The following is a 10,549-nucleotide window of genomic DNA, read 5'->3' on the forward strand; positions in this document are numbered from 1 at the left end:
TCAAAACAATTATTGTTATTAATTAAGAAATGCACCAACTAAATAAAGCAGCTTTAATTCATCAAAATTGGATGATAGACACAAGTTATACATGCTAAGTGCTGAATATCCTCCCATTAACCCCCAATTGCTTGGTTGTAGTCTTTCTCTTGCAAAGGCTTTTTAACCACTTTACACAGTTTGAGGCAGTTGCTTTGGCTTTGCATAAAGCACTTGGATTCTTGCTCTTCTTGCTTGTATCATTTTGTGATCTATTATTATTCTCATCTTCCATTGCACCAAAACCTCCAGCACCCCATTGATCTGCCCAACTTGGTGCCTCCGTTGCCATGTGATGTGTCCTTGGGCCTAGACCATAATTAAAATAAAAAAAAACAATATTAAATCAAGTTCTTTTTAGATAATATACCATCTTAATCTTATCAGATCTAGGAAGGTGAAGCCAAATACTCTAATATTGAACCATTAATTTCTTTGATAAATATACTATAAGTTGCAAGATGCATCTCATGAAATCTAGAGAACATTCCAAATTTATAAATATTTTTCAATATAAATAAACTGAAATGCTTAGATACATGAATATATAGTACCTTCAACGATTGAATTGGAGCTGAATGAAGAAGAATTGAGAAGCTTGATGGAGGAGTTAAAACGGACAGAAAGAGTACTGAACCAAATTATAACTATATAGGGAGATATATATCAAACCATGTTAGATAGCCTCTCAATGTTACATTGCTTTTTCTTTTTCTATCTAATTTTATCTTTTTCCTTTTTCATTATAGAACATGACAACTCACCTTATGCTTTGAGTATTTTCCATCCTGTTAAGCAAACTATGTGCGGTAGGTATCTTTCATGCTTATTTAAATTTAAATAATCAACCTTATCATATAATAGTGGATTTGATACTTTGGTTAACAATGTGAGTTAGATTAGATGCCACCACTAAGACATCTTGGTATGGTTGTGTGGCACTTTCATAGAAGGCCAAAGGTATTTGTCATCCAATTAACATTGTTGGCATCAGCTTATCAACTTTTATCAATGCATGGATTTGCATTTACGCCCGTTTTCATACTTTAATTTTTATATATTCTAATACGCAATTGCAATTACAATTACTGTTTTATCACCCATACTTAGTGAGCAAGAAATAAAGGTATTTGCTTATCAAATTCAGATTAAACATTGCATTGATATGAGTGCAATTGTTGACTCAAATCCTTTTAAGTTATGTCTCAGATGGGAGGGGAGATTTTATTAAAGATGGTTCGTTAGATTCTTTAAAAAATATTATTCATTGACAAAGTTGATCGATACTTCACATCAATAACAAAGTTAAAAACAATAAAACTAAATGACGGCTATATACTTTGAAGATACAATAAAGACATGATTATAACATTTATAATCAAATATCACATTTATATGATATTACTTTATACAAGGGGGAATGACTTTATGCGAATGGGGTAGCATTGGCTACCCGAAAAGAAAAAGAAAAAACTTGAAAAAATAGTATAGTTTTGTACGTATAGCTACCCCATTAATATATTATTTGACTACTTCAAACAATTTTGTTGGTTCAAAGAGGGATAATGTTAATAAAATATTGATAATCTATTTAGTTTAGTGTCAATTATAGATAAATTTGACTTCTTAAAATTTTATATAGCTCAACTTTAATAAATAATTATTGTTAGATTTTAGTTTCTTCGTTGTTATTTCATTAAATATAAGTAAAAATTATTGTAAATTTATTTTACTTATTGATTAAGTTTAATAAATAAATTTTTAAAATATAGTTATATGCTACAACCAGCATTCAGTATACTTTAAAAAGAAAAAGGAAGGCTTCAAAAGGTGTAGTAAGGAGAAAAAGGTATATAGATTATGACGAAATGTCGTTTGTTCTAAGGAGTCAGAATTATCCGGAGATGAAGTAAAGTTCTATGCAACCTGCTTTAAATTCAAAGTCAATAAATTTTCCAAAATATAAAATATAAAATCAAAGCCGCTAAATAGAGGTTAGGCATTTTTTGGTTGTCAAAAAAAGAGTATTTTGAAATGAAAATGTCAATTAGATTTTCAAAATCTTCACACGTTGGTCAAAATAATCCGTGATGAAGAATGAAAAATGCCCCCGAAATTCATCTTAATACCTTTTATTTTTTGTTGAATAAATATTTCTTTATTTTCTTAGACCGTTTTTTTGGTATAAATTGGATATCTTCTACCGACAACACAGCTGTAAAGACCGATCTCTCGAGTCAAATATGACTACAATTGATGACAAAAATTTCAAAAAAAAAAAGGCTTAAATGTACTTTCAGTCTACCTATTTCCAAAAAAAAATTAAGTTATGATCAAACCATTTTTTTTTTTGGTCAAGTAGCCTGGTGGCTAGAGCTCACACAATTTAATTGTGGAGAAGTGGAGTGTCCGGGGTTCGAACCCCGGCTCCTGCATATAATATGCAATATCCCTACCAACTGAGCTAAGCTCACGGGGATGATCAAACCATTTTAAAAACTGAATTTTAAAATAGGGGATGAAAACTTCGTGTTTTTTGAAATAGGAGAAAACATCTTCAGCATGAAACTGTTGTATGAGATTATCAATAATTGTTGTTTTTCGATTTCCTTCTTGCAAGTAAGATGAAGAGAGAGAAAGACACAATCTAACACAATACAAGATGGAAGACTTCCTTCTTGCTCAATGAGATTATCAATAATTGTTGTTTTTCGATTTCCAAACTGTTGTATTTGGATTTCCAATTCTATTATCTATTGAAGTTGTTACTAGGTTGAGTCACGACCAGGTCGCTCTTTTAAGACGTTTCGTGGCACTGTCCAAAATTGTGCAAGACAGACTATCAACCACGCCACCTCCAGGATAAAACAAGCCCAACTACAACTGTACGGTTAACTACTGCACTGTAGAAAACCGTTCGAGATTTACACCTTTGAATATGGTACTAAGACCACTCTTTAATACTGAAACCACTTTAATATGGTATTGTTACCACTCTGTTATGGTGCTGAGACCACTCAAATATGGTGTTACCACCATTTCCACTTTTTAATTTCTCCTCAATTAAAATATCGAAAGAATATTTATATACCGTTAAAATCATTCTTAATTCTGACGGGACATTATTATTCCAAAAAGGGACTATGATCTTAATAGTATTCTTTATTCCGAAGGGACTTATATTATCGAATGGGCTATGTTTTTAAGACCATTCCTAATTTCGAAGGGACATTAAACCGAGAATGGACTATGGTCTTAAGAACACTCTTAATTCCGAAGGGACAGAAAAAAGGAGATGAAGAGAAGAAAGACTCGTCAACACAAGTCAAGAAAGGGATAAGAGAGAAAGAGCTCCCGACAACTCAATGAAATTCTTTGGTGTGTTTTTTGAACTGAGTGGAGTCCTCTATTTATATAGAGATTCTGTAACTGTTTTAGCAAAAATTGCGACAGTAGTTACTCTAATGGATGAGATTAAAATGGAGTTTATCTATTAATCAGTTCAACAACACTTGTGGATAGGATCAAAATAAACAAATTGGATTTGAATGAAGGAAATATAAGAAATTTAATTAAATTCTTATTCTTATCACAACCACCATAAGCTAAATTTATGGAAAGTAATATTCTCCAATAAAAATAATAATTGCTATTATTTTTATCATTATCAAGTATTTAAAATTAAATACCGCAATTTAAACACTACTAATGTGTGTGTTCTATTTTATGTGGGACCACCACACTCTATTTTTTTCAATTCACACAACATTAAATCAAAGTATAATTACTTGATGTTTAGTCTTCCAATTTTTCATCCAACATCACATCCAACAATAATCTATTTTGAAAAATAGATTATTGAATTTGGGATGAACTGATTGTTTAGAAATTAGAACAAACAATTTACATGGTAAAAACTAGAAGCCTCCAAACAACCTCCTCACACCATGTCACCAAACATGTTAGAAATCCTTCTTAAATCAACTATTAGTTGAACTGAAGAACGAGGAAACTTTGTTGCTACAGAATCAAGTACATGTAGCTTTTTCCGTTGTACCACAACAGTATGTTGTTAATGCTATGGAAACGTTCAAAGTCATATTTCTTTGGCAATATCATTTCTGACAAATAGGAAAACAAGGGATCTAATTATGATTCTTTTAACTCCAAAATATTTCTAGATAGACTAGTCAACTCTTTGGAGGGAAAGAACAACAAACATTCAAGGCGAAAGAGGGGTTGATGGATTTGGCTACTAAGCGCATCAAATTACATAGATCATTAACTTGATCGTGGCCAAAACAAGATGTGGCTCTAGTTAAAACAAGGAACTCAAACACTGGGTGAGAAAGCCTTAGGATGGAATATGGTATGGCAATATGTTTATAAGTAGAGACAGTCCTCACCTTACAAGTCGGTTTTGTAAGGTTGAGTTAGCTCAAGCCAAAATTCTAATATGGTATCAAAGTTTATTCAAGACTGTTGGGCCATCTAGTATTAAGTTTATCCAGTCCTAGGCATGATGGAGTGTGCTAAAGAGTCTCACATTGGATGAGATATACCAACATGTTATCGCAGTAGCTTGTGGTACTTGACCATTTGAATCTATGTAAGTATTGATCTTACAAGTAATCACTACAATAAGACTACCCTGGTTGATATTTCTGGTGTGCCTTATGCTCTTGACTTGTGTTGAGTGTAACATGGGCACTAATTTTGTTTTTCCCAAATCTCTGTCAAGGGCTGGCTCTGTAGCAATAACAGCTCCGCCCCTGGCAGCTTCATTGCCAGGGCTGTCTCTAGAGACTAATTTGAGTTTTTACTGTAATCATTTTTTCAATAAAAACAGTATATTTATTTTATTATTTCACAATGAAAAATTCTAAATATCCAGCGACTCCTTTTAGATAAAGGGGTCTGCAATTGAAAATTCTAAATTCTGAAACAAAATGGAGGTTTTGGAACAAGGATCCTGCAGTTTTTTTGTTTCCAGAAAGAGTCTGCAAAGGTAACGAACTTTATTGGCGCTATATCCTATGCGCAGATGAATGATAATATATAATGACATAATATAAAGAGCAAAATGATGATGCCTGGACTGCACCAGCATCCATCCCAGAGTAAACTATGACAAGACTCCTTAGGAGATCAAAATAATTTAGAAACAGGTGCATGGAGCAATGCTTTTCTCCCTTTGACTCTGGTAGTAGCCTAGCCGCTCATCCTGTCAGTAAAACAAACAACATCTACTGCTGCTCCTACCTACTTGTAAGACATTGAATTGAACTTCTATACATGAGTATCCATAGGATAACAACCAAGAACTCGAAGAAATCTCGCAATTTCCTGAAATGTAAATACCAACACACAAGATGTTACCAACAATTTGAGATAGCATATGATCTGAAAGCAAAACATATGGTTGAAGTCGCAAAAGAAATATAACACCTTTAGTAAAAACATGGTGAGGACTACAGAAGGGTTTTGTGATTATGTATGGATTCATTTATTGTAGCAAAAGGAAATTTAATAATGAATCATGCAACTGATATATGGAAGAAAATTAATCCACTGGGAAGCTGCTTAACAAGCAAAAGTTAAGGATGTGGCTTTCCTAGCAACGTTGTGGAATACGTTGGATTAATCAATTAGGAAAAAAATATTGAGAAGAGATAAGGTGACTGGGTGGTTTGGCGGAGGGGCATAGAGGTTAGAATGATAAAGAGGTCATAGGTTAGACTCTCTCTGCTAACAGAATAACAACTAACAACTAATATTGTCACTGTCTTTCAACAAAAAAAAAAAAAAAAACAGGGAAAAAAATATTAAACTGAGTTGATCATGAACGAACCTGCAACTGTCCTAAAGCATTTTGTGCTCGAGGTTCTGCCATTGAAGCTTCAAAGTCAATGTAAAAGAGGTAGTCAAAATACCTGCAACCACAAAACGCTTATTTCCGAATCATAGTTTTACATTTAACTGCCACGCAGAATATCAAAATCTTTAACAACAAATTAAAACTAAAACAATAGCTTTGAAAACTGAATCGGCTAGCTTAACCAAAAACCGATCAGATATCAAGTCGTTTTAAACCAAAAGTTAGGCAATGTTCAGAACCAGTTTGAACCCGCAGTCAGGGGCGTCCCTGAGGGGGTGCAAACAGCTCAAACGAGCTGGGCCTCCCTCAAGGATGGGCCTCATTTTTTTTTTATATTCAGTATAATGGTGGTTTCTTTTTAGGCCCCCTAAGATTATTTCATTCCCTCACAAGGATGGGCCTCTTTTAGGATTATTAGAATTAGTTCCTCTTGATTTTGGTGTTAGGTGGGGGTTCCTCATGTATACGGTAGTCATTTTCACCTCTGGGTGGCGGCACCTTGTATTTATCTTTTAAAAAATATAAATGGAACATTGCTCTTTTAAAAAAAATTATGTTTTGATTTTATCACTGGCCTCTTTTCATTTTCAGAGCCGAGCCTCCGAATTCTCAGGGACGGCCCTGCCCGCAGTTATTTTTATAATCCAGTATGAACTATAAAATACGTCCTCCCTTCTTTCCTATTAGTCTGTATAAGTTCAGACACCCATTATCTTCATGAATGTTGACTGGATATAGTATGCAAGCACTTGTCATTGTTCAATTTGTGTTTAAACTAAAAAACTTACACACTAAATTCAACTATGGAAAACCTCAAATAAGGAAAAAATTTACTCACTTGGCACTCCCTTCATTTGAATCATCAACAACCCTTAGCGGGCGCTGCTTCAGTGGCCGACTCTCTATCTGAATTAAAAATAGTTTTAAAAACAAGCAATGAATGAATGTGTGTTTTTAATTTCAAAAGTTCAACATCAAATTAATCAACTCACTTTTGCCAAATTAATATTCCTCATAGAAAACACTGAAAGAGCTTTGAATAGTACACCTGGACCTTCTTCTATACTGAAAACAATGCTAGTCTGAAGAAAAATCATGAACTCATCAGCGATTCAAAAAGTAAAATTATATTTAAACACAATTTGTATACCTTATAGGGCCGATCAGTTCCTGGAATTATAGGCTCCCTTGCAAGGACCAAGAAACGAGTAACGTTTGCATCATCATCCTATGAGGATAACAATGAAATGGTCAACTTTAATCTTAACTTAAACCAGCAAAAACTACTATACAACTGATTTCTGTCTCAAAAACTAAGAACTAGGTTTTTTTTTTTTAAGAAGCCAAACTAGCCCACCAAAATTGGCACCGAGGAGAATCGAACCTGAGGCCTTGAGGGAAGCACACTCCAATGTCACAAGCCAATACCACCAGGCCCAACCCAAGTGGGTTGAAAACTATTAACTAGGTTAAATAAGAGCCCAAAGTCATACTCATTTGTAGATGGGAAATGACGATCATGGTACATTTTTAAAGATTGGCTCATACATCGGGAAAATATTAAATAAACATTGTCCAATCCTAGCTCAGAAGGGAAAACAGTAATTTGGAAGAGGCATCAACTCATATTGCAATGCATGCAATAAAAACCATTTAGTGAAAAAACTGAAAACATAAGCTACAGCTAAGTTCTTTAGCAGCTCATTCTTCAAAAACGTGTAAATGAATTATTACCTGAATTCCTTCTGCAAGAATGTCCAGACCATATATTTTTGCAGCTCGGGAACTTGCAATAGCTCCGTTGTGTCTTAGACAATTTATTGCCAGTGTCTGTCCACAAGATCCTATTAGTTAAGACATGTCACTTTAAAACCTAGTTGATACATACTTTTAGACAAAAAAAAATATTGATAATATACTTTAGCAGCAGCAGCAGTATCATGTGCACCAATTTTGTCAACACCTAACTCATTCAGCACCATCTCACACTGAGCAAGAGCCTGCATGTAAATGTATTATAACATCATTTTAAAATTTAAGAATATATTAAGGATTGGTATTTTGTTCTAAGGTAATATTATTCTAGTGATACAATTTGCAGTCTCGGGAGTCTGCAATTGTCAACCAGGTTAAGACTAATCCCTATATAACTGATAGTAAAGACGGTTGATGCAATCCAATAAATTGTATTAAAGTGAAGTCACTACAATTTCAAAGTATAATCACGCATATCTATGCAGTTGTGTTTGAATAGGAAACATAATGCATCATCTTTGTTCACTCTTTACCAAAATGGCAAAGATAGAAGAGAGTTATACAAAATACATGTTACATAGTAGCCAACCTGAGGATGACTCACGACACTTTTGAGCTCCTCTTTTGCCACGCCAGGCAATCCTAAGAGACAATGGTTAACACGCAACTGCACTTCCCCAACAATGTGCAACCTATGTCGAAGAAGTAAGTCATAATTGCGGTGAATGCTTCCATCTATAGAATTTTCAATTGGTAGAACAGCTTTATCCACCAACCACAATTCAACTGCCTACAGGAAGAATACAAATATGTCAATGCAACAGTTATACTCATACATTAAAGCATCGGGTGGGGAGATGAAGAAGGCGAACATATCGGAACCTTAAATGCAGCTTCAAACTCGTCACAAGGTACGGTCTCACATTTTGGATATGCTTTCAAAGCCGCATCCTCACTATATGCTCCTGGAAGTCCCTGTATCGAGCAATTGACTAGTTAGCAAAGGAAATAATGACTAGAATGTTTCAGCTGAATAGGGTTTAGAACTATTAAGCATTATACCTGATAAGCCACACGCACCTTTGATCCATCGCTTGCAGAAGAAGAAACATCAATTGACGTTAATGGCTCTGCAATTACACAAGTTACATAATCATACTAAAATGTGGGTAATATAGGAAAGGGAATTAAATCGCATTAATACGAACACCACTTTCTTAGCACGCATACTGGCTATGGCAAGCATAGAATCATAAGTTGCATTGATTATATTACAAAATTGTGTCGATCTACATGTTCGCACATGTATGGTAGCACAAGTAGACGGTTCAACACGTAGTTTATGACAAGTAGGGTACAATCTTGCAGATTAAAAACATAACATTTAGACTTATTTACACTAATTTATGAAGCAAGATCAAGGTGATGCATTATACAGTAACTCTCAATTATACTATACATTCAACGAAAACTATAATATAATTAGCATAGTATCATCAGACGGTAACAATGATCATTAAATTACACATATAGTGTTTTTTTGTAAAACACGTATAATGTTCTGTCTTGGATCATTCATAATATCTGAATTAAGACTATGTAGCGCATGCTTGCACTCAAAAATCAAAGCCACTCACAGTTGACGCCATCACACCGTGTCGTCAACATTTCAGGCTTTCTCGCCCTACCTAAGTCCACTACGTATCGCCAAAATGACATAGGATGAACATGGTTAACCAATAGAGAATCTGGTGTACTATAGCATTACTAATCTATTTTCTTTCTGCATATCTTACCTATGAAGCACTGACACAGACACTAGACACGACACTGACACATGGGCACAGTAAAAATTTGAAAAAACTAATTAATTAAATGTAATCACATGTGTCAGTTATCGGTGTACGACATGGACACCAACACGTGTTGAACACCAAATACGTCTTCCATCAAAAGTGTCAGTGCTACATAATATCTTAGTAACACAAATGTCAGCAATTACATCACAAAATTATTTCCCCCAAATGCTAATTGGATATACATTAGTTGATATAATAATAATGATCATAACTCAATGGTGATAGAGCAATGAATCAATGATAAGAAGCACAACACAGCACATGAAAACAAGAATGGTCTAAATGATAGTTAAACATAATAAAAATTAAATTTGATATGATATGATATTATAAAATAACTCACTGGGAAGCATGTTGATGTCCTTATGAAACCCTTTGTTGTGAATGTGGAGAAGGGCATTATCATCAGGAGGAGAATGAACCAATGGCTTCTCATCTTCAACAGGAATGGCAGCTTTCTGAGCTAAAACACTCAAGATAGTACATTTGTGAACAAGTTGATATCTGAGATTATCAGTCAACCCGCCAGAATGAGAATCCAATTGAGAATGAGGTTTTGAAGAACAACCCCAAATGAATGCACCCTTGTGAAGAAAAAGATCAAAAGCCATGAAAATCAAGCAAATGAATCAATCTACAACACTATAGTATCAATGAATCAAGTAAATGAATGATAATAGATGGAAGACAAGCTCAATATTCAGTGTTCAGAGTTCAGAGGCATCCATGAGAATTGGTTGGTTGTTGAATGAACAGTGTGAATGTGATGACCCTGGTTTGAGCTGAAATAGACAAACACAGACACACGTATAAGAATTTTAAACAATGTTTGAGAATTTGAGAAGACCACAATTCTTAAAGGTAGGTGAACTAAGGTAAGGTATGTATACTTACGTTTCTTAAGAGACACTCTGTAACCGACCCAACCAGTTTTGTTTTCTTTGTTTATATTTGTAATAACGTGGGTGAATCAAAAACATAAACGACCACCTTTGATTGGTTGTTGTTGTTGTAAGAA

The 10,549-nt window shown here is 34.2% G+C and overlaps 1 protein-coding gene across 4 annotated transcripts; it reads right to left on the bottom strand.

Annotated features, from left to right (window-relative positions):
- Positions 1–4,919: 4,919 nt before the first annotated feature.
- LOC11438633 (arogenate dehydratase/prephenate dehydratase 1, chloroplastic) lies at positions 4,920–10,549 on the bottom strand. Of its 4 annotated transcripts, none has more exons than XM_024781189.2 (12): positions 10,426–10,549; positions 9,875–10,313; positions 8,735–8,802; positions 8,555–8,647; positions 8,262–8,462; positions 7,837–7,917; positions 7,652–7,747; positions 7,068–7,145; positions 6,910–6,999; positions 6,756–6,823; positions 5,891–5,972; positions 4,920–5,385 (listed from the first exon to the last, which is right to left on the bottom strand). In XM_024781189.2, exons 2-12 carry the CDS (start codon positions 10,140–10,142, stop codon positions 5,329–5,331), a joined length of 1,182 nt encoding a protein of 393 aa, XP_024636957.1. In that variant the 5' UTR covers positions 10,143–10,313; positions 10,426–10,549; the 3' UTR covers positions 4,920–5,328. The 4 variants fall into 4 exon arrangements, with proteins under 4 accessions (XP_024636957.1, XP_039689789.1, XP_039689788.1 ...); XM_039833855.1 differs by lacking the exon at positions 10,426–10,549 and having other exon boundaries at positions 8,262–8,364; positions 8,449–8,462; positions 8,753–8,802; positions 9,875–10,402; XM_039833854.1 differs by lacking the exon at positions 10,426–10,549 and having other exon boundaries at positions 8,262–8,364; positions 8,449–8,462; positions 9,875–10,401.

This window comes from Medicago truncatula, chromosome 4 (assembly GCF_003473485.1).
Source record: "Medicago truncatula cultivar Jemalong A17 chromosome 4, MtrunA17r5.0-ANR, whole genome shotgun sequence".
Classification (NCBI taxonomy): domain Eukaryota; kingdom Viridiplantae; phylum Streptophyta; class Magnoliopsida; order Fabales; family Fabaceae; genus Medicago; species Medicago truncatula.